This window comes from Oncorhynchus nerka, linkage group LG11 (assembly GCF_034236695.1).
Source record: "Oncorhynchus nerka isolate Pitt River linkage group LG11, Oner_Uvic_2.0, whole genome shotgun sequence".
Classification (NCBI taxonomy): domain Eukaryota; kingdom Metazoa; phylum Chordata; class Actinopteri; order Salmoniformes; family Salmonidae; genus Oncorhynchus; species Oncorhynchus nerka.
The window spans coordinates 70,730,493-70,755,621 of record NC_088406.1 but is presented as its reverse complement, the minus strand read 5'-3'; the positions used below and the strand labels follow the sequence as shown (position 1 = coordinate 70,755,621).

The 25,129-nt window shown below is 42.3% G+C and overlaps 2 protein-coding genes across 6 annotated transcripts in view; both read right to left on the bottom strand.

Annotated features, from left to right (window-relative positions):
* LOC115145606 (F-box/WD repeat-containing protein 7) overlaps window positions 1-5,151 on the bottom strand; it is a 219,576-nt gene extending 214,425 nt beyond the window's left edge. The window contains 1 exon segment of the mRNA XM_065024899.1: window positions 4,732-5,151. The gene's annotated coding sequence lies outside the window, so the exon portion shown is untranslated.
* A 6,921-nt stretch (window positions 5,152-12,072) lies between these two features.
* Window positions 12,073-24,625, bottom strand: LOC115137494 (transmembrane protein 154-like). 5 transcript variants are annotated; one of them, XM_029673819.2, is made up of 9 exons: window positions 24,367-24,624; window positions 22,944-23,015; window positions 22,741-22,806; window positions 22,567-22,626; window positions 22,161-22,319; window positions 21,755-21,812; window positions 19,051-19,127; window positions 18,495-18,541; window positions 12,073-12,303 (listed from the first exon to the last, which is right to left on the bottom strand). In XM_029673819.2, the coding sequence occupies exons 1-8, from the start codon at window positions 24,485-24,487 to the stop codon at window positions 18,507-18,509; spliced, it is 648 nt and encodes a 215-aa protein (XP_029529679.1). In that variant the 5' UTR covers window positions 24,488-24,624; the 3' UTR covers window positions 12,073-12,303; window positions 18,495-18,506. The 5 variants fall into 5 exon arrangements, with proteins under 5 accessions (XP_029529679.1, XP_029529681.1, XP_029529680.1 ...); XM_029673821.2 differs by lacking the exon at window positions 12,073-12,303 and adding an exon at window positions 13,919-15,070 and having other exon boundaries at window positions 22,161-22,292; window positions 24,367-24,625; XM_029673820.2 differs by lacking the exon at window positions 12,073-12,303 and adding an exon at window positions 13,919-16,302.
* Window positions 24,626-25,129: the final 504 nt, after the last annotated feature.

The following is a 25,129-nucleotide window of genomic DNA, read 5'->3' as shown; positions in this document are numbered from 1 at the left end:
TTTGATTATGTTTTACTAGTAACACCAGTAAATGCCAACAAAATAACTTTGATCAGTGTGGTGTTATTGTAACCTTTATTTAACTAGGCAAGTCAGTTAAGAACAAATTCTTATTTACAATGACGGCCTACCCCGGGTATCAGTATCGTTCTTTTGGCAAGGAAAATATTGAACATTGGCCAAAAATGTAATATCGGTGCATCGCTAATTTGTATGTATTATTTGCAAACTTTATCATGAAATGAAAAGCAGCAGTACAAAACCATCACATTAGACAGTACATTCCTCACACACTAGATGTGTAATTAAAGGGGAATTGCACTCAAATCAAAATGTGTTAACATATTCCTCCAGACAACTGAGAAAATATAATTTGGGAAAATAAAACAGAATAAAACAATTGCTCTGCCCAAGAAGGTTCCACTTCCAACCAACATGTACAGATTCATCGAGAGACAAACTTAAAATCAGCAAGGCATCTTCTATGTACATGAAAAAAATATTTTTTTAGGAGTTGTTTATTAACCATTATAGTAGCAGGTACACTACCGTTCAAAAGTTTGGGGCCACTTAGAAATGTTCTTGTTTTTGAAAGAAAAGCACATTTTTTGTCCCTTAAAATAAGATAATATTGCTCAGAAATACAGTGCAGACTAGAGGTCGACTGATTAATCGGAATGGCCAATTAATTAGGGCCGATTTCAAGTTTTCATAACAATCGGAAATCGGTATTTTTGGACACCGATTTGGCCGATTGGAGAAAAAAAATTAATAATTATACACCTTTATTTATCCTTTATTTAACTAGGCAAGTCAGTTAAGAACACATTCTAATTTCCAATGACTGTCTAGGAATGGTGGGTTAACTGCCTTGTTCAGGGGCAGAATGGCAGAATTTTTTACCTTGTCAGCTCGGGGATTCAATCTTGCAACCTTTCAGTTACTAGTCCAACGCTCTAACCACCTGATTACATTGCACTCCACAAGGAGACTGCCTGTTACAAGAATACAGTAAGAAGCCAAGGTAAGTTGCTATCTAGCTTCCTTGTATTATATTAAGTTAAAATAAGTGTTCATTCAGTATTGTTGTAATTGTCATTATTACAAATAAAAAACATTTTAAAATCGGACGATTATTCGGTATCAGCTTTTTTTGGTCCTCCAATAATTGGTATCGACGATGAAAAATAATAATCAGTCGACCTCTAGTGCAGACATTGTTGATGTTGTAAATGACTATTGTAGCTTGAAAAGGCAGATTTTTTATGGATTATCTACATAGGCCCATTATCAGCAACAATCACTCTTGTAGTCCAACAGCACGCTGTGTTAGCTAATCCAAGTTTATAATTTTTTTTAAACGCTAATTGTTCATTAGAAAACCCTTTTGCAATTATGTTGGCACAGCTGAAAACTGCTGTTCGGATTAAAGAAGCAATAAAACTGGCCTTCTTTAGGCTAGCTGAGTATCTGGAGCATAAGCATTTGTGGGTTCGATTACAGGCTCAAAATGGCCAGAAACAAAGAACTTTCTTCTGAAACTCGTCAGTCTATTCTTGTTCTGAGAAATGAAGCCTATTCCATGCGAGAATTTGCCAAGAAACTGAAGATCTCGTACAACACTGTACTACTTTTTCTTTGCAACTCTGCCTAGAAGGCCAACATCCCGGAGTCACCTCTTCACTGTTGACGTTGAGACTGGTGTTTTGCGGGTACTATTTAATTTTGAAAATGATAAACTTGGATTAGCTAACACAACGTGCCATTGGAACACAGGAGTGATGGTTGCTGATAATGGGCCTCTGTACGCCTATGCACTTATTCCATTAAAAAAATCTGCCGTTTCCAGCTACAATAGTAATTTACAACATTAACAATGTCTACACTGTATTTCTGATCAATTTGATGTTATTTTAATGGACAAAAATGTGCTTTTCTTTCAAAAACGAGGACATTTCTAAGTGACACCAAACTTTTGAACGGTAGTGTATATTGACATTAAGGACACGAGGAAGGGGTGAGAAGATGGTGCCTATTTAAAAATATTAATATTGTTGTTGTGCAGCTCTCATGCTAAAAAAGCTTGGAGACCCCTGCTCTATTACAACTCCCATAAAAAGGAGACTTATATAGCCTAAATTCATGGCCTAATATTAATGGTATAGACAAAAGAAAAGCCACTTGACAAGGTTAACCTCACAAAGCAATCACACAGGCACTGAAGTGAGTAAGAGTTCGGCTATACATTACATGACTATATACAATACATGACTAGTGTGTATAAGATGTCAGTTAATCTGTTATTGAGTAGCGACACCTTGGCAATTCCAAGCACAAACTGTACTGAGAGAATAGTGTGTGTACATGTTTTTATGCTGTGAGAGCAGCAGCAATGATTTTGTTATCGGTTATTTGCATGGCTGTTAGAGCATGATGCAAACCCTCTTGGATAAATCACCACTCGACACTAAAGGGTATTAAATGAGTGGACAATTTAATAGCCAGGCCCGTAGGCTTAGAGTTTCAGAGGCCCTCAAAGAAACATCCAGACAGTCCACATAAACAATTTGGATTAGTGAACATGAATGTGTTCCATTACTCATCTCTTACCAACATTCTCCATCACCACCACAATCAGTGTGAAAAAAAGCTGTTATTCAGAGAAAGAAAACCTTTGGTTGTCCCACTTCCTGGCTTTCATTAAGAGAGGAGAGCACGACATTGTTTTATATATCTCTTGGAGTCCTTAAGGGCCTTCTCTCTCCTCTTCCATTCTGTTAGTCTGTGGAGGGCCTGAGCGCCGAGGAGTTATTGAGGACTCACTGTGCAGGGAGAAAGCAGAGAGGCTCTAAGCCTTATGAAGACAGAGGGACTGAGGGAGAAAGAAAGCAAGAGGAGAGCACAGAGGAAGTGTTACAAGAAAGGAATTATTTGAGCAGGAAAATAAAAGGGCTTCCTGTATCTTACTTTCCTACTTTTAATTGAACTTTATTTTGTCTTGTGCAGGGGACAACACAAAAAGAGACCACACTGAACTGTCAAGATTGCATCAGAACCCTCAGCACAAGTCTTGAGAAGAAAGAAACTGTCTGTAAAGAATAGCAGTATGTACCTGCCTACAGGACAGTGCATTGTTATAGGCATACACCTTTATTTTGAGGAACTATAGGTAGCTATTCATGTGGCCCAGATTTGTTAGGGGAGAAACGCAGCTGAAAAGACTTTACAACTGGTGTCTTGTTTAACATTCCTAAGTGCTGCATCACATATCCTTACAGTTGTTAGAGGAGTCATCGGGTACATTCCATAAGGAAAATGGCACATACAGGAAGAACAATAATACATTTGACAATAGTGATTACATAAGAACATGCAGGTATTGCCTACATGACACCCTATAGTCTTTCATAAGAGTAGGCACCAAGTTTTGAAATGCACCGTTTACTTTACTTGATTTACTGCGGCAACTCAGTCAAGTATGACAGTTAGTGATACTGGGATAGTAACAGTAGTTACCTCAAAACCGCACATCAAGACTAACCCATCTCTCGCTCCCCATCATTTTAACCGGACCGTGCACACTTTGGCTAGTTTTTGTAATTATTCCGGTGTGATATCTAGGCTGTTTTGATACGTTTGCAACGCTACCCATACAGGTTACGTAAACAGAAAATCTTAAAGTGACAACATTATTTCTGTCAATTTAAACACATAACTAGCCAATATGAGAACTCACTGTGCTTGGAAGTTTTGCCTGGGCGTACAGATATTGCTGTATTAGCTAGACGTATAGTTTGCACGTGTTTATTTTTTATGCGTGGTTTATATGAAATTGTACATTTATAATAAAAGAGATGCATTTGTTATCCTCGCTTGATAATCTCGAATTTCTACATTATCTGACTGATGCCATAGACAGGAGCATGTGCTCGGCTCACACTGGCGCCGTTCCTCGCGGCTAATAAGATGCACTCCAAAACGTTTACCTTGCTTCACCAACCTTACGAAAAAACACTAAGCAAAATAAAATGTGATAAAGTACAATCCCATAAACGTTAGCTTGCGAGGGTATCGAACTAGAAAGTCAGCTCTTACAAACTAAACGTTATTGTGCTTGCATGCTGTGTTGTGGCGAGTAAGTCAGGTTGTTATGCTATCAGAAATTGGATGACTAGCATTAGCATCACAAAAGGAGACTGGCTAGCTAGTTTGAATTGGATGGATAACTCCAGCGAATTACTGACATTATAAATCAACACTAACAGAACGTTAGCATACTCTCAAAACAAGCAAAATAAACAACGTAAGACTTACTGTTCGTGCAATTAAAGTGTTTTCTTGTCAGCCAGCAAGATAGCTTGCTAGTGCTAGTTAAAGTCCAGCAGATGGTTGGTAGCTAACTACTAACGTTAGCCGATATGGACTACATTACTACATTAGCTAACTAGCCCCATTAGCGAAGTCACGGTGGTCATGTTATTTACAACAAATGTATCCGTTTCGTTGCCTCTGAAAACACAGTTTAACACATTTCATTCGTTATCAATGTATATGCAAAACTGATGTTTACAAATAGCTAAATTTAGTGATAAACACTCTTGCAGCTGGCTAGCAAGGAATTGCTAGCTATATCGCTAAAGTTAGATAACCATTCCGCCACTGACTGTCTGGCCCAGCGCTGTATTGTAACGATTTATACGCCTGGACCACCCGTTTTCTTGTACCTCTTACCTCCGAAATTTTCAGAGTAGAACACAGCAAAATGGACTCCGGCTCCTCTTGATGTGTCCAGAAAAACGGAGCGCTCCTCTTCAGGATACAACTCACGTCGATGGCCCTTTTTGCCGCTGGGGTCTCCCTCTGCTTCGTATTTTCTCAACAGTAGCTAGCTAGGCAACCTTCCCAATTAGCCAACTGGCTAACCTCGGATACCACTCTCAATACTTTCCTTTCTGCTTAGATATGATGCCAAATTATAATCTTTTTTAAATTCGTCCAACAGTTCGGGTCACCCACAGACAAAAAAAAATCCACTTGGGGATGGTGTATAGTCCGTGTCCGAACAGCACTGAAGGGGAATTAGCTGAAAATTAGACAGAGTTTATCCACTTGATGCACTCCGCTACCTCAAGCGATAGTGCTCTCGGTTCTCCGTTCACTGATTAGTAGAGAGTTGGTAGTCGCAGGATGATGACGATGCCAAAACATTTTTTTAGAAAGACGCAAACATGTTACGTCCGAAATAGTTGCTTGAACCTGTATTGTGTAGGGTAGTTATTATTATGAATATGATTGTTTTCATAAAATTGGTCCAGTCTATTAGCTACTGTTTCTTAAATGTCATACAAAGTGTGTGTGTGATTGTGCGCTTTATGTTTGTATCTTTTATTCTTTTTTATTGTTGTTGCATTTCGTTGGATGGTGTATACCATGTGTATCCAGTACATATGACTAATACAACTTGAAACTTGAAATGCATCTGTGTGAAAAACCCAGGAGATCCATACCAACCAATTTGAGCATAACGCTATTTCCTGGACCAGTGTCTAGCACAGCGCTGAAGCGAAGCGGCTGTGTGCCCGTCATTGTTTTGCTTTGTTTTACGGTCATTTCCATGTCCTGTATCTTAATCTGCCAGGGGGAGCTAGTCTGAAGGCCTGAGATATCACTAAGCGCCAAAGAATGTGATTCTGAGGAGCATGGAATTGACACTGGCACTGAGCCAACGAAAGCTGAAAAATATGCGAGTGAGTGAGGGAGAGCTTTTCCAGGCCAGGCAGACACAAATAAACTAAAAGCCTCTGTGGATAGCAGAGCCGCCTGGCAGTTGAAACCTCCACACGCAGGGAATCATTGTGTGGAAATTGAAAAGTCCCTCTGACTTGTCTGTCTTCATATTCTAATAGTACATTAGGTTTATTTGAGTATCCAGACAAAGTCAGAGGAATCAGTATGGTCATATTAGTTTTCACATTGAAATACAAAAGGCTTTGTTGGAGTTATATGTTTAGGCCACATCGCATCGGGCAACATAGAGTTGCGGAATATGAGGGGAAATGAATAACATTAACATCCTATATGTCTCTAGTCTCGGGACAGACGCAGGCTCCATAGAACATATGTCTCAGACCCAGGCTCCATAGAACATTTAGAATACGGCAGGAATCCATCAATGACAGAGTGTCAGCTCTGTATGTTAAACCTCTGGACAGAGACACGACAGGACAGCTTATTGCTGTGACGATTCTCAATTTACACCGCGATATTCCTCACATAACTGCACACATTACTCCGATTAACATGGAGCCTAGACTAGGCTGTACAGACCACAGCTACAGAGGGGGAAAAAAACACAACAAATGGCTTCCATCTGTTTCTATGACTGCTCCACCACTAGCGTCCAGACCAGTGCTGCTGGAGAGTGTTCAGCCACGTTTGGCTGTTAAGACACTCACTGGAATTGGGCCTGGCCTGTGCATTCTCATTGTGCCTTTTTCTTACAAATCATAACTCCGCTCTCAGATATAGACAGGGCTTCCCATTCTATTTGCATCATATGTTTTTTAAAGACCAATGACAAATCCCAGATGTCTTTCATCTCGCTCACAAAGTCTGAACTGAGTCTCGACTTGTGCCGAGGTATTTCCAGGCCCGCAGAGTTCATAGTTTGACACACACCCAATGTCCATTGATGGGCTGCTGTGTTGTGTTAAGAAATAGAGGGTCGCACTGCTGTTGTCTGCTGACCACTAGGTTGGATGGTGGTCATGTGGCTAGTCTGTGTAATGATGGATGGAAAGTGGGTTTCATCATAGAAATACAAAGCTTTCCCACATTCAGGAAACTTCTTTGCTCTGTTTTGACTAGATTAAAACATTACTCTGAGGTCATGCCCTTACAACTGCCAACATGACCATAGGGAAACACAGCTCTTACTCTGTACAATAGGGAAGATGACATCGGTATTGTTTGTATAGGCCTTTCCCTGTGCAGTAGTCAAATGAGCTCACAGAGGAAGAATATAGCTCAGTTGGCTGCATCAGGGTTTCTTGCTGTGAATGAAAGGGTTAACCCAGTATTGCCGGGAAAGGATCATGTGTTGCTCATCAGGCGTGTTGTGCCACACACAGCAGCAGCATAGTGCAGTGTGAGATCTCATATCTTTGATGATGAGTGCGGGAAGGAAGGGGGCCTTTCTCTTCTCGCCGGACACAACTCGTCAAGAGGGCCTAGGCCTGGAGGTAAAGTGTGTCACTATCATAGAGGATGATACCACACACACACTCTCTCTGTTTCACACACACACACACACACACACACACACACACACACACACACACACACAGTGTGTACTGTGGCTGTGTGTGATTACCCTCTGCCCACTGGTTCAGTGTAGTAGGTAGCATAGATAAGCCATACACAAACAGAAAGATGAAGAGATGAGAAAGAGGTCGCCTCAGAACACCGCAGTCTCTCTGGAAAAGGACAACATGGCTGACTGTGTGGCTGAGAGGGAGAATTGATTAGAGGTGACAGTAACAATGGCTCAGGCCAGATAATGATACAGTGCACTACAGTAAACCATGGATCCAGTACAGGGCAGAACAGACTGAGGATAGTGATCACAGAGAGAGAAACAGAAACCTGATATGGCATTTGAATTGAATGTACAGTGTTGATATCACAGATTTCATGGGATTTCAGATAAACATGTTTTTCTGCTCTGGCAGGGCAGAATGAACACAGACAAAACAGAAGGCTGACTTGATGAATGTATTGATCTCAGAGGGATGTATCGTCATTCATCAGTCTGTAGATTCACTTATTAGTTTCCCATGAATAGATACTGTATCGTTTGTATGAAGAAAAGTTATTTGCAAGTTGACCCAATTCTCAGAAGAACTCTTCTAGCTAATCATCTTGTCTTCTATTTTTCTCACGCACAAGAAGTTGTCTTGTCATCTTGGCTCGTCTCTTATCTCTTTGGATTATCTCATCTGTTTATTTTAAGTTGCCTTTGTCTGATATCAGTGAGTGTCAACATTAGGCTTAGGTCATGTTTAGGTTGTGTCAGATCACCTTGTTTGAGTGTCCCTTTCTGCTACGTACAAAGACACGACACAAACCCGTGCAACCAGAATCTAGCTCTGACTGTGAGAACAATGCTCACAGCCCTGGAAATGCCCATATTTTCACATACACTGCTGTCATGAAGGTTACATATGAAGCAGTCTGAGGCCAACTACCATACACTGCTGTCATGAAGGTTACATATGAAGCAGTCTGAGGCCAACTACCATACACTGCTGTCATGAAGGTTACATATGAAGCAGTCTGAGGTCTACTACCATACACTGCTGTCATGAAGGTTACATATGAAGCAGTCTGAGGCCAACTACCATACACTGCTGTCATGAAGGTTACATATGAAGCAGTCTGAGGTCTACTACCATACACTGCTGTCATGAAGGTTACATATGAAGCAGTCTGAGGCCAAATACCATACACTGCTGTCATGAAGGTTACATATGAAGCAGTCTGAGGCCAACTACCATACACTGCTGTCATGAAGGTTACATATGAAGCAGTCTGAGGCCAACTTCCATACACTGCTGTCATGAAGGTTACATATGAAGCAGTCTGAGGCCAACTACCATACACTGCAGGCTGTCATGAAGTTTATATATGAAGCCGTCTGAGGCCAACTACCATACACTGCTGTCATGAAGGTTACATATGAAGCAGTCTGAGGCCAACTACCATACACTGCAGGCTGTCATGAAGGTTACATATGAAGCAGTCTGAGGCCAACTACCATACACTGCTGTCATGAAGGTTACATATGAAGCAGTCTGAGGCCAACTACCATACACTACTGTCATGAAGGTTACATATGGAGCAGTCTGAGGCCAACTACCATACACTGCTGTCATGAAGGTTACATATGAAGCAGTCTGAGGTCAACTACCATACACTGTCATGAAGGTTGTCATATGAAGCAGTCTGAGGTCAACTTACACTGCTGTCATGAAGGTTACATATGAAGCCGTCTGAGGTCAACTACCATACACTGCTGTCATGAAGGTTACATATGAAGCCGTCTGAGGCCAACTACCATACACTGCTGTCATGAAGGTTACATATGAAGCAGTCTGAGGTCAACTACCATACACTGCTGTCATGAAGGTTACATATGAAGCAGTCTGAGGTCAACTACCATACACTGCTGTCATGAAGGTTACATATGAAGCAGTCTGAGGTCAACTACCATACACTGTCAACTACCATACACTGCTGTCATGAAGGTTACATATGAAGCCGTCTGAGGCCAACTACCATACACTGCTGTCATGAAAGTTACACATGAAGCCGTCTGAGGTCAACTACCATACACTGCAGGCTGTCATGAAGGTTACATATGAAGCAGTCTGAGGTCAACTACCATACACTGCTGTCATGAAGGTTACATATGAAGCCGTCTGAGGCCAACTACCATACACTGCTGTCATGAAGGTTACATATGAAGCAGTCTGAGGTCAACTACCATACACTGCTGTCATGAAGGTTACATATGAAGCAGTCTGAGGCCAACTACCATACACTGCTGTCATGAAGGTTACATATGAAGCAGTCTGAGGTCAACTACCATACACTGCTGTCATGAAGGTTACATATGACACTGCTGTCATGAAGGTTACATATGAAGCAGTCTGAGGTCAACTACCATACACTGCTGTCATGAAGGTTACATATGAAGCCGTCTGAGGTCAACTACCATACACTGCTGTCATGAAGGTTACATATGAAGCCGTCTGAGGCCAACTACCATACACTGCTGTCATGAAAGTTACATATGAAGCCGTCTGAGGTCAACTACCATACACTGCTGTCATGAAGGTTACATATGAAGCAGTCTGAGGTCAACTACCATACACTGCTGTCATGAAGGTTACATATGAATCAGTCTGAGGCCAACTACCATACACTGCTGTCATGAAGGTTACATATGAAGCAGTCTGAGGTCAACTACCATACACTGCTGTCATGAAGGTTACATATGAAGCAGTCTGAGGTCAACTACCATACACTGCTGTCATGAAGGTTACATATGAAGCAGTCTGAGGTCAACTACCATACACTGCTGTCATGAAGTTTATATATGAAGCCGTCTGAGGCAACTACCATACACTGCTGTCATGAAGGTTACATATGAAGCAGTCTGAGGTCAACTACCATACACTGCTGTCATGAAGGTTACATATGAAGCAGTCTGAGGCCAACTACCATACACTGCAGGCTGTCATGAAGGTTACATATGAAGCAGTCTGAGGCCAACTACCATACACTGCTGTCATGAAGGTTACATATGAAGCAGTCTGAGGTCAACTACCATACACTGCAGGCTGTCATGAAGGTTACATATGAAGCAGTCTGAGGCCAACTACCATACACTGCTGTCATGAAGGTTACATATGAAGCCGTCTGAGGTCAACTACCATACACTGCAGGCTGTCATGAAGGTTACATATGAAGCAGTCTGAGGCCAACTACCATACACTGCTGTCATGAAGGTTACATATGAAGCCGTCTGAGGTCAACTACCATACACTGCTGTCATGAAGGTTACATATGAAGCCGTCTGAGGCCAACTACCATACACTGCTGTCATGAAGGTTACATATGAAGCAGTCTGAGGTCAACTACCATACACTGCTGTCATGAAGGTTACATATGAATCAGTCTGAGGTCAACTACCATACACTGCTGTCATGAAGGTTACATATGAAGCCGTCTGAGGTCTACTACCATACACTGCTGTCATGAAGGTTACATATGAAGCAGTCTGAGGTCAACTACCATACACTGCTGTCATGAAGGTTACATATGAAATCAGGTCAACTCTACACTGGTCAACTGAACCATACACTACACTGCTGTCATGAAGGTTACATATGAATCAGTCTGAGGTCAACTACCATACACTGCTGTCATGAAGGTTACATATGAAGCAGTCTGAGGTCAACTACCATACACTGCTGTCATGAAGGTTACATATGAATCAGTCTGAGGTCTACTACCATACACTGCTGTCATGAAGGTTACATATGAAGCCGTCTGAGGTCTACTACCATACACTGCTGTCATGAAGGTTACATATGAAGCCGTCTGAGGTCTACTACCATACACTGCTGTCATGAAGGTTACATATGAAGCCGTCTGAGGTCTACTACCATACACTGCTGTCATGAAGGTTACATATGAAGCCGTCTGAGGTCTACTACCATACACTGCTGTCATGAAGGTTACATATGAAGCCGTCTGAGGTCAACTACCATACACTGCTGTCATGAAGGTTACATATGAAGCCGTCTGAGGTCTACTACCATACACTGCTGTCATGAAGGTTACATATGAAGCCGTCTGAGGTCAACTACCAGTCCAGTGTAATATGTGGTAGTATAATAGTTATTAGCTCATCTGTGATCAGTTTTGCATTTCAAACTGTTAACAATTACAGTAAGTTCAGAATCAGGTAAAGTAATATTAGGTCTGTGTTTAGGGGCACACTTTCCCTGGGCTGTGCAGTAGAGTACCAATACATGCAGTGCTATATCAACTAGATGTTTATTTATGTATTTAACTAGGCAAGTTAGTTAAGAACAAATTCTTATTTACAATGACGGCCTACCCCGGACGACGCTGGGCCAAGTCTATGCCACCCTATGGGACTCCCAATCACGGCTGGATGTGATAAAGCCTGGACTCGAACCAGGGATTGTAGTGACGTCTCTTTCACAGAGATATAGTGTGCTAGACCGCTGCACCACTCAGGAGCCCAAACTGTATCAGATATATCTGACAAGCCAGATAAAAAAATATTTTTTAAATATTTTATTTCATTTATATTGAAAAAATATGGAGGAGACATATTAACCTCCGTCTCTGTCCTGCCCCCCTCCCCAACCTCCTTCACTCAAGACATATTTATAAAGTAGATTTATAGACTTCTTAAATGACTTTTAAAGGTCTCCTCCAGACACTCATCAAAAAACGGCAGATGTTTCAATGATCTAAAGAGATAAGAACATGTTTATATGCCATATACTGGCACTAGAACTGTCCAGGTGAAAAACAGAAACACTGGTGCGAGACCTTGAGCTGGAGTTTCAGACAGCACATTGGTAATGATGTAACGAGAGAGAGAGAGAGAGAATAGCCAGTCCATTTCTCCTGCCTTTTAGTCCTTATTGATATGCATTGCTTTCCAGGATGTCTGTCCTTGCTGCTCTTCGCCAGCCTCCTCTAATATGAATTCCATTACCATCCAATGAGTGTCCATCAGGTATATGGAGGGAAGAGAGGGTAGAAAGAGGGGGATGGGGGATGAGTTTCTGGCTCTACCACACACGCACACCAGTGGAGGCTGCTGAGGGGAGGACGGCTCATAATAATGGCTGGAACGGAGCACATGGACTGGCATAAAGCACATGGAAACCATGTGTTTCATGTGTTTGATAGCGTTACACCTATTCCACTCCAGCCATTACCACGAGTCCGTCCTCCCCAATTAAGGTGCCACCAATGCATACAGGGACTGACGAAGTGGCTCACATTAATAGGCACGCGCACACAAACAAAATAGCACGTCACAGATTTATTGATGATTTACAAATATGCAAATGTATTGGCCGGACAGTTGGTTCCTTGTTGAAATGATTACTCTTTATTACAATAACTACTGCTGTAACACTTGGATTACTGACAAGTATGAGAACCTAACAGAGATTGAGGGACCACATTCACTCCAATGACCATAAGCAAATATCAATATTTGTATCAAATCAAGCACAATTTACACATTTAAAAAATATACAAGCGAGTAAAAAAAAATATCTTCCACATATTTACAATGAAAGTTACTGCAAAATACTGACTGTCACGTAGAGCTGAGCAAAACATTTATACATCGATGTGACGAGAATTTGTAGATTCAGATTGCATATCAACAACACCACTATCATTGGAGGAAAAACATATTCAACCAATGAAAGACAGTGTACCATCAAAAGGAATGACATGCTTAGGAAGGAATGACAGTAATTGTGAAATACTGTTTCTCAAAGAAAATCAGGGAAAACAAAACATCACAAGACAGTCACTGTATACAACAACCCAACTGAAATTTGCACTCTGTGCAGACTATCTCAGAAATTACCTTCCCTAATCGCTCTTGAATTCTAAACAGCTTTAGCATTGTGTGATGCGCATGAACCAAAGCAAAGCAGTGTACCAGCAGTTCTCAGTTATCTCATGCATAAAACAATAGGCAGGGTTTGGTAATTAGAGTCGGAGTTTGTGAGAGAGAGAGAGAGACAGAGAGAGACTGTATATATATATACTATGACATTTGTAATGTCTTTATTGTTTTGAAACTTCTGTATGTGTAATGTTTACTGTTCATTTGTATTGTTTATTTCACTTTATATATTCACTTTATATATTATCTACCTCACTTGCTTTGGCAATGTTAACACGTTTTCCATGCCAATAAAGCCCTTGAATTGAATTGAATTGAATTGAGAGACAAAGAGAGACAGAGAGACAGAGAGAGAGAGAGTGAAAGAGACAGAGAGAGAGACAGGGACAGAGGGAGAGAGACAGAGCGAGACAAAGAGACAGAGAGAGACAGAGAAAGAGAGAGTGAAAGAGAGACAGAGAGAGAGAGAGGGACAGAGAGAGAGTGAAAGAGAGACAGAGAGATAGATCCACGTGCAGTCTGTATACTACAACCAGAAGGGACAGAGGAGGAGACACTAGCCAGTCTTTAGCATAAACATTTGTTGAGCCATCATCTCTATCATGTGACTGGCTTAGAGCCATCATATATATTTGTTGAGCCATCATCTCTATCATGTGACTGGCTTAGAGCCATCATATATATCATGGGACTGGGTTAGAGCCATCATCTCTATCATGTGACTGGGTTAGAGCCATCATATCTATCATGGGACTGGGTTAGAGCCATCATATCTATCATGGGACTGGGTTAGAGCCATCATATCTATCATGGGACTGGGTTAGAGCCATCATATCTATCATGGGACTGGGTTAGAGCCATCATATCTATCATGGGACTGGGTCAGTTGGCCGTTGGAATAAGGGTATATACCATCTGGTCTGGCTTTACTGTGGGCATGGAATATGTGTTCATGTTGTAAAGGGGAGGGCCTGTAGGATCTTTGGAGGTCAAGTCCTGATATTGTTGTCTGGGTGTCAGAACATGGCTACCGACACCCGCTTTCAGCAATAGTTTTACATGTTTTACTCCACAGGAGGCTGCTGAAGGGAGGACAGCTCATAATAATGGCTGGAACGGAGCGAATGGAATGGCATCAAACGCATGGAAACCAAGTGTCTGATGCATTTGATACCATTCCAGCCATTACCCCGAGCCTGTCCTCCTCAATAAAGGTGCCACCAACCTCCTGTGTTTTACTCCTTCCTCTCTCACTGATTCCCTCTCTCACTGCATGACAGCTGAATACAAAAGACAGTAAAACAATCACATAAAAAGTGTAGATGAACTTGAAACAATGACTAAAAAGGCACTGTACTGAGTTGATGGCGTTGCAAAAAGCATTCATTATTAGGCCGACCACAATCAGGATCCGTGTAGTGAAAGGACTATTGCCACACACTGTTTCTCCATAGAGTCTATACCACAGTACATTTGACGGTGGAGTGCGCAGATTTGAAGATGTTACGTACTAAAAAAGTTTAACTTGTGCATTTATTGTTACTTGTCTTTTGTTTATGCTGAAATGGAAAATAAATTCAGCATTTCCTGTTTTTTGCAGTCACCTTGGGTGGAGGTGTTGCTTTCTTGTTGTCAATGTGGTCGGTTGATGACGTTGCTTTGACATTGACATGAATAGAAGAAGTCTACAGTGCGGCTGGGTAACAGAATGTCCTTCCCTGCGATGGGGAAATGTCCTTTGTCACCGGCAGTACAGCAAGAGGACGGTTGAGAGAGAGAATTGACTGACTCCGTGACTCTTTAGGGACTAGCCTATAGGAGACAGACAGACAGGGAGAGGTCATGCGACTACAGTACAGTACATGTTCATACAATCAATAGAATAACATCCTTCATTGGAAGGAGTGACGTGATGTTTTAACATTCATTTGGTTGTCACACCAAACCCTCTGACCTACAGTATGTAACTCACAAAGGTCCTTGGGAAGGAATGAGAATGATGTCATTTCACAATCAGCTGGTATGTTGATCCTCTAGTCTACACCAAACTGTCCATAAATCCCCCATTGGAAACAACAGATATTTATAGTTGATTTTACGTACTTACAGTAGGTCTACAATAGGGCATGCTGTCTACAGGAGTGGAGGCTGGTGGGAGGAGCTATAGGAGGACGGGCTCATTGTAATGGCTGGAATGGAATTCATGGAACGGAGTCAAAAATGTGGTTTCCATGTTTGATGTGTTTTAAACGGTTCCATTTATTACATTCCAGCCATTACAATGAGCCCGTCCTCCAAATAGCTCCTCCCACCAGCCTCCACTGGTCTACAGTAGGCCTGCCATACACAGTTAACTGAGAGTAGTCTATGACCCTCCACCCTTATGTCACACTGCAAACCCACAGAACTCTGGGGGAAAAAAAGCTGTGTGTGAATGACGTGAGCTCACAGCTAGTCTAATGGACCTTGACCCTCCCAGCCTTTCTGAGAGAGAGAACAAGGGGCCATCCCAACGCCCTGTTGCGCCACACTTCCATGCATGCCTGTGGTAATCACTAACAGATGTCAGGACTCTTCCTGCTTCAGAGGGTTAGAAGGTTACGATGGGTACAGAGGAGGACTAGGGGACAGAGTTCAGCAGTCACTGTGTGTGTGTGTGTGTGTGCCCTTATGTCAGTAAGTGAGGCATGTGTTTGTGCAGTCATGTGTATATTTCTGTGCGTGTGAGTGTGTGTGTCAGAGAGATAATAGAAGCATGTGTGGGTGTATGTGAGACTCTGTCTCGCTCTGTATCTGTATTTGTGTGTGTGTGTGTGTGTGTGTGTGTGGCCACCATGTATCAAAACAAGGTATGCAGGGGGAACAGAAATGACTGTTGTGGAGGGCCGGGCGACTGCAGGCTGACTTCGGTCGTCAGTTGAGCAGTGTTTCCTCCGACAAATTGGTGCAGCTGGCTTCCGGGTTAGGCGGGCGGTTGTTGAGAAATGTGGTTTGGCGGATCATGTTTCGGAGGATGCATGACTCGACCTTTGCCTCTCCCGAGCCTGTTATGGAGTTGCAGCGATGAGACAATATTGTAATTGGATCGCAAATGGATATCATGAAATTGGGGAGAAAAACAGGGTAAAATACAAAAAAAAACAGAAATGCCTGTTGCTAAATTGGGCTCCTGAGTGGCGCAGTGGTCCAAGACACTGCATCTCAGTGCAAGAAGGGTCACTGCAAACCCTGGTTCGAATCCAGGCTGCATTACATCTGGCTGTGGTTGGGAGTCCCATAAGGCGGCACACAATTGTCCCAGCGTCATCTGTGTTTGGCCGTCATTGTAAATAATAATTTGTTCTTAACTTATTTTCCTAGTAAAATTAAGGATCAATACCTGCACATGATGAGTATGTACACTACCGTTTAAAAGTTTAGGGTCACTTAGAAATGTCCTTGTTTTTAAAAGAAAAACACATTCTTTGTCCATTAAAATAACATCTAATTGATCAAAAATACAGTGTAGACATTACATTTTACATTTAAGTCATTTAGCAGACGCTCTTATCCAGAGCGACTTACAAATTGGTGCATTCACCTTATGACATCCAGTGGAACAGTAGTGCATCTAAATCTTTTAAGGGGGGGGGGTGAGAGGGATTACTTTATCCTATCCTAGGTATTCCTTAAAGAGGTGGGGTTTCAGGTGTCATTGTTAATGTTGTAAATTACTATTGTAGCTGGAAACGATAGATTTTTTATGGAATATCTGCATAGGTGTACAGAGGCCCATTATCAGCAACCATCATTCCTGTGTTCCAATGGCACATTGTGTTAGCTAATCCAAGTTTATCATTTTAAAAGGCTAATTGATCACTAGAAAACCCTTCTGCAATTATGTTAGAAAACTGTTGTTCTGATTAAAGAAGCAATACAACTGGCCTTCTTTAGACGAGTTGAGTATCTGGAGCATCAGCATTTGTGGGCTCGATTACAGAAACAAAGACCTTTCTTCTGAAACTTGTCAGTATATTCTTGTTCTGAGAAATGACGGCTATTCCATGCTAGAAATTTCCAAGAAATTGAAGATCCCGTACAACGCTGTGTACTGCTCCCTTCACAGAACAGCGCAAACTGGCTCCAACCAGAATAGAAAAACGAGTGGGAGGCCCCGGTGCACAACTGAGCAAGAGGACAAGTACATTAGAGTGGCTAGTTTGAGAAACAGATGCCTAACAAGTCCTCAACTGGCAGCTTTATTAATCGTACCTGCAGGTTGGTGGAACCTTAATTCGGGAGGACGGGCTCTTGGTAATGACTAGAGCGGAATAAGTGGAATGGTATCAAACACATCAAACAAGGGGCAAAACTTTCAATGGGGACAGAGGGGACATGTCCCCCCCATATTCTGAAATTGCATTTTTGTTCCCCCGTTTTATCATTGGAATGTGATACAAAACGGACGCCTCCAAGAGGTTGGGTAGGCTGTTTGGAGTGTTTATCCGACAGGATTAAAAAATATATATATTTAAAAAATGTCCCTCCCACTTCTAAAACAAAAGTTGCACCACTGCATCAAACATGTTGTTTTCAAGTGTTTGATGCCATTCCATTTGCTCCCTTGGAGACATTATTATGAGCCGTCCTCCCCTCAGCAGCCTCCACTGACCAAGGCCTATAAAGTGTCACAGACTACATGTGCTGATCTAGGATCAGGTCTCCTCATCCATGTCCATCTTATTAATTATGATCTAAAAGGCTAAACTGATCCTAGATCCTTTCTCTTAATCAAATGATAGACTGTTGAGTTTCATGTTACAGTAACAGCAGGACAGGTCAACCCACGTCAACAGCAGCAGGTCATGTTATTATGTCACCAGGACAACACATTATGTCATCACCAGGCTGTCTGTCCTCCCTCCCTGTTCCTGAGTTGCATTGATGGGTGTGACTGACGCATTCGCCAGTCACCACCTTGGACTCTATTCAATCCGTATGACAGATATTCAGCGTTAAAGCGTTATTGAAATGTAAATGAAATATTCCGCGTTAGTGGAGACTACGTTCACGGTAAACGCTGCCTATGTCGGCTCAATCGGGAATTACCTTTACATTTATATCGCGCAATCTGTAACGATTCAGTGATGCAGATTGAATAGAGCCCATTATCTTATCCTGCAGCGTTGCTACATAATCAGCAAAGTACAGTAGAGTTGACTACTATAGTGTTAGTAAATAACAGGTGTATGTTTACCATGATCTCATGTTAGATCCCTTGTCCAGAGTCCATTCGAACTCCACCTAAAAAACAAATTGACAACTCATGTGACGAATACAATATCCCTGTATAAATCCCAAACAATATGGACATTTACAGTCTACGAATAGCTTTCCTATCAGTATGTACTTAGATAAAAGGAATTGACTCCAGTCTTGTCCACGTATGAACGCTATCGTCACACTTGCAGTGGTTCAGTAATAAAGTATACAATGGCGCCCTCTATTGGAGAAAAGTTATACTCAAACAACCTGTTTTCACAGCAGCATTTATCAGGGAAAGGCATGTGATTACAAATGTCCAAATTTCAATGACAAAACAGGAGTGAGTAGTCAACAGAGTTGACAACAGACAGATCTTCTTATTGTGAACCAAGAGTAGTCTAATGCTCGGAGAACAAGGACGACCCCTGCCAACTAACATACAAGATATACAGCCTCAGCTCAGATGGTTCCAGTTATACATGACTTTCAAAGATCATTATTAGTGGGCTGCTATACATTTTCTTTTGGGGGGTTTTAAGATGACTCACCGTCTTTATTCATCCACTGTTCCAGGTCTTCCATCTCCAGCTCCAACACAGAGGGGACATCATCCTCAAACATGGGCCTGGAAAACAGACAACATCGTCAGCCCGTCATATTACTGTTTTGACATTCGAAAAATGACAAAATAAAGGGACTAAAATGAAGGGAGTGTAGAGGGGGGGAAATACAAACATCCACTGTTGAGGTATAAAGACAATCCAAACAGTTGAGGGGTTTCTCACACGGTGTACTGGTCTCAAATTAAACTCCTTAGGAATAAGCTGTTTTTCACTGATTTCCACAGTGAATAAGCACTGTCCTTCCTGTCCTTCCCTCCAATAGAGTTTGACATGATTTTCTACTCGAGGCCATTTGAGTGGTAGTATTGCTGATTCTCACAAGAGGGCGGTCTCGTCATTGATTATAGTTTTCTGTCAATGCTCATCATGGACACATGATTGGCTTAGAGAGAGAGAGAGAGAGCATTCATGTGCAGTGTAAAGTTTTGACAGGAGATCGTTTTTGACGGTTATTTCCTTTATGTTAGTCTTTCTCTTACACTAAAGATACCTTAGTCATACCGTACATTCTCACGTGGAGGCTGGTTACCAGGGACAGGGTGTCATGTCATAGCAGGAGGAACTTGAGCTTTGCCATATTTCTGCTGAAATGCTCTTTCATAAGCTCTCAGGCTAATGTGTAAACACTTCGATTCACACATGACTATATACTTTATGTCAGATATGAGAGACTGGTGCGTGTGTGTTTGTGTGAAACAACTTGTTGAGGAAAAGAGCACACGCACGCGCGCACACACACACGCACACACACACACGCACACACACACACACACACACACACACACACACACACACACACACACACACACACACACACACACACACACACACACACACACACACACACACACACACACACACACACACACACACACACACACACACACACACACACAGAGAGAGAGAGAGAGAGAGAGAGAGAGAGAGAGAGACACACACACACACACAGAGAGAGAGAGAGAGAGACACACACACACACAGAGAGAGAGAGACACACACACGCCTGTTTCAAACTCCTCAACGTCTTTCTTTCTAAACAGGAAATAACAAACAGAGGCGAGAAAGGGTGGGGTCAAAATCATACCAAGAGAAACAGATTTACTGCCATATACGAATTTAAGTGCCTGCAACTTGAAATGTATAGAGAGCACAGCAGTAGCCTAGATACAGTGCATTTGGAAAGCATTCAGACCCCTTGACTTTTTACACATTTTGTTATGTTACAGCCTTATTCTAAAAGGGATTCAATTGTTTTGTCCCTTCATCAATCTGCACACAATACCCCATAACGACAAAGCAAAAACTGTTTTTTAGACATCTTTGCAAATTTATAAAAAATATCACATTTACATAAGTATTCAGACCCTTTACTCAGTAGTTTGTTGAAACACCTTTGGCAGCGATTACAGCCTTGAGTCTTCTTGGGTATGACGCTACAAGCTTGGCACAACTGTATTTGGGGATTTTTAGGTCTATCCAGAGATATTCGATCGGGTTTAAGTCCGGGCTCTGGCTGGGCCACTCAAGGACATTCAGAAGCTACTCCTGCATTGTCTTGGCTGTGCGCTTAGGGTCATTGTCTGTGCACTTAGGGTCATTGTCCTGTTCGAAGGTGAACCTTCACCCCAGTCTGAGGTCCTGAGCACTCTGCAGCAGGTTTTTTATCAAGGATCTCTCTGTACTTTTCTCCGTTCATCTTTCCCTCGATCCTGACTAGTCTCCCAGTCCCTGCCGCTGAAAAACATCCCCACAGCTTGATGCTGCCACCACCATGCTTCACCGTAGGGATGGTGCCAGGTTTCCTCCAGACATGACACTTAGCATTCAGGCCAAAGAGTTCAATCATGGTTTCATCAGACCAGAGAATCCTTTGTTATTATGGTCTGAGAGTCCTATAGGTACTGTTTGGCAAACTCCAAATGGGCTATCATGTGCCTTTTACTGAGGAGTGACTTCTGTCTGGCCACTCTACCATAAAGGCCTGGTTGGTGGAGCGCTGCAGATATGGATGTTCTTCTGGAAACTTCTCCCATCTCCACAGAGGAACTATGGAGCTCTGTCAGAGTGACTATCGGGTTCTTGGTCACCTCCCTGATATTGGCCCTTCTCCCCTGATCGCTCAGTTTGGCCGAGCGGCCAGCTCTAGGAAGAGTCTTGGTGGATCCAAACCTCTTCCATTTAAGAATCTATTTAGTGTTTTTTTTAGGTTTACAGTTTTGGACCCTTGTGTACTAGGCAGTAAGTGAAACTCACTACACATTAGCACAGTTTACATCATTTATTTCTGCTATGTTCTTGTGGACCTTCAATGCCTTTCCAAATCATGTCCAATCAATTGAGTTTACCACAGTTGTAGAAACATCTCAAGGATGATTAATGGAAACAGGATGCACCTGAGCTCGACTTCGAGTCTCATAGCAAAGGGTCTGAATACTTATGTAAATAAGGTATTTCTGTTTTTTGCAAAAATGTCTGAAAGCCTGTTTGCACCTTGTCATTATGTGGTATTGATTGTAGATTGATGATGGAAATAATTGTATATTTTAGAACAAGGCTGTAATCTAACAAAATGTGGAAAAAGTCAAGGGGTCTGAATACTTTCCGAATGAACTGTATAACTCATACTTACATTGGAACTTTTTCTGTATCATCGCTACCATGCAAATATTTATCCTCTTCTACGTTATCTGGAATAGGAAACCATCATTATAGCCAACATCGTGCACCACCTAATAAAGTCATGTCAAAGTACATTAACAATATCCACTCATACATTGTATACTGTATTGTGGTTGAGTACACAACTGTAGGCCTACACACTATTCTAAATAAGTGTGCACAAAGCTAAACATACCCCAACTCAGAGCTGTTTTTCACGTCATCGTGTTGTAAAGTACCCATGCAATGAAAACGACGACTGAATTGTACAGTACATCTAGTCATAAGCAGATCTGTCATGGTGGATGAGAATGGGGTCATGCCACTTCTCATCACATGGACATATTTCCAGCTATAGCACAGTTCTCATGACTTACCAGAATTGCTCTTTCCTTTCCGATTCCATCTGCGGTTGATTATGACTACGCCCACTACCATGGCGATTATCACGACCACCAGCACAACAGGAACCAGGACGAAGGTGAGACTCAGACTGTCCTCCAGTGGTGCTTCAGAGGATTTGAAATTATCCTCCCCTGGAGGAGGAACCATCATGGTGGGAAACTGATCGTGCCGCTATAGATGTAACACCAGCTTGTCTGCAATGTTTCTGCAATTATTTTCACCATCTCAATAATCGTTTCTAACACACGGTTTTCTTAAACACTACATCAGTTGTGTTGTTTGTGTTCAATCAATCAATCAAATCAATCAAGTTTATTTTATAAAGCCCCTTTTACATCAGCAGTTATCACAAAGTGCTGATGTACTGATGTAATATACCTTCTAAATTGACACCTGAACTGAACCCAGAACCAGCTTCAGCTTCAGTCTCATATCCCTCTGAAATGACAGGAAATGAAATGAGAAACCAGAGGGCCTTTTTGTTGTTGCCATGCAAGTCTCTGATGGAAATCAGGTAATGGAATTGTGTTATGGAGACAGGTGTAATCTCACCTGAAGGACTCTCAGATGATAGGTATGAGTCTGGTGTAGGGGTAGCATGACTTACAGGTGGGACCACTGGGGACATTGAGAAGAGCATCAACACAAGCACAACTAATCCCAAACCCGTTGGAAAGGGACAGTTATGAGCTATTGCCACCAGGTTGTGTTGGAGGAGTATGCACATGGGGGAGCAGACAACAGCTAAAGCTCACCTGAGAACCCGGCATCATTTTCTGTTTGTGTTTCTTCAACAGTACTTGTGTCCTCATCACCCTGGCAGAACACTGCAATGAATGAAAGAGTCCATGGTTAAGCAACATAGGGCCAGGGGTTTTTCATTATAACACCACCTGACCTCAAGCCTACGGTATAGCGAGAGCCAAGAGTTTTCCCGGGTCACTTGGCCAGGAAAGAAATCATCACCCTAGTTTTATGCAATTTAGAATATTGGGGATTCATAGAAAACCCACGAAAGACTCCACTATGTGCAAACTACACTGAGTCAGACAGTGTGATACTGTTTCCCAGAAAAATGAGTTTAAACAGTCATCAGATCTTTGGACGTGAATCAGTTTGGGCCTGTCAGTAGTGTACCTGGTTGAGAGCTGTGACCTTAATCATGTTTAACTAAATGGGCTCTCCTATGGGAACAGCCTGATAACCCTTTTAGGTTCTAGATAGCACCTTTCTTTGTGTAGGTTAACCCCGGACATTCCAAGGATCATCACAGACACATCTTACTGTAAATGTTTGGGCATGTACAGTGTAATTCAAAATGAATGTGTTGAGGAGACATGGACATGGCATTAAAAACCCTTCCAAATGAACGTATCCCTTGGTTACCAGCCAGTGGATACAGTGATAAAGGCAAGGCACATACAGTATACTGGCAGTAAACTCTATGACTCTTTCAATTCAAAAGAGGTATCACACAGATGGAGATAACGCGCACCACAGAGGGAACAAACGGTGCCATTAGAACCTGGGTAATGCCATCGCGAAGATGTTTCTGTTAATGCTTTTCCTACCGACAAAACACAATGTTCTCGTTCTTTTGGTGAAGATGGGTCTTTTGAAATGAAACAGGAACATCAACGTTTCACTGTGTTCATAGCTGATTGTTATCGTTCGTAACTAACTACCTGTTGCAAGAAGGGATGTGAACTCAGCCTCTTTCACAACTGAGATGTGACAGAGATGTACAAAGACAATAACATCCGTTTGAATAGAAGTGAACAAGCTCTCGGAGAGCTATTCAAATATTCAACTTCAGAAAGCATTGTGAAGCCACTCAAAGGCACATGTAACCATACAGCAGCCATTACTCAGGTACAGTGTGTGAGACCTACTGGATAGAATACCATGTAGTCAAAAGGCCTAGAGCTTTCACTATCTCTTCATAAAACGTGTCCACACATATTTCAGCAGCCAACACCCGCCAATATCAACCACATTTCAGCAGACTATTACATTATCAGGCAAACTGAAAAAAAAAGAAGAACAGGAAGGACACCAATAGAAAACAGACAAGTAATGAAAGTGGGTGAATGTAGGAGAGTAGAGAAAGCCATGAAAGCTCTGTTTCCAACGAGCAGTAAGGGAAAATCATCTTTACTATCCACAGTCCACACCTACCAGTCCCCGCCAGGCAGGCTGTCAGAGCCAGCAGCAACATGATCGACGATGGGGTCATTTCCCTGTGGCCTCTCTTCCCTCTCGTCCTTGTGTTACCATGGACAGGAGCGGCAGCAGACATAGTGACATTGTGTGGTGGTGGTGCCCATTTCCTTCTGCCTACTAATGTCTGTCACGGCATCCTACTTCCTGATTCAGGGCTGCTTTTGACTCACCTAGAGACTCACCGAGAGGAGGAGGAGAGAGAGAATGAGAGATAGGGCGTTTGGGAGGGAGGGAGGGGAGAGAGAAACCTAGAGTACACAGCCACATAGCTACACACACCCAGCTGGATCACTCTTGCGGATGTGATGCAATTAACTGTGTACTTGTAGCCACAAGCCTGGCAGCGCCACTGCTCTCTGCTGAAGCAAATTCCTCCCAGTTAAGGTATTCAAGCACTCGGGGCATACCAAAGAGAAGACAAGAGCACAGCAAACTTACTAAATGGGGGATAGGAAAATGTTTTGCTTAGTTACATTCAGTAAGGAGCAGCTGGTAGTTGTTCCCTGTTACACTGGTCTCCTGAAGGACCAGGTAAACTTCTGTTTGGGTTTGAATTCAAACTGCTAACAGGGTCAGAACTGAGCTCTGAATGTTGTATACTGTACTATCTATGGATTTGTCGTTATAGCTCATTAACCTTCCCCCATACCCTTATCCACCTATCCCATAAAGCATAGCCCCGGCCATGACAAGTTTAGACATGATGTCACAGGTGAAT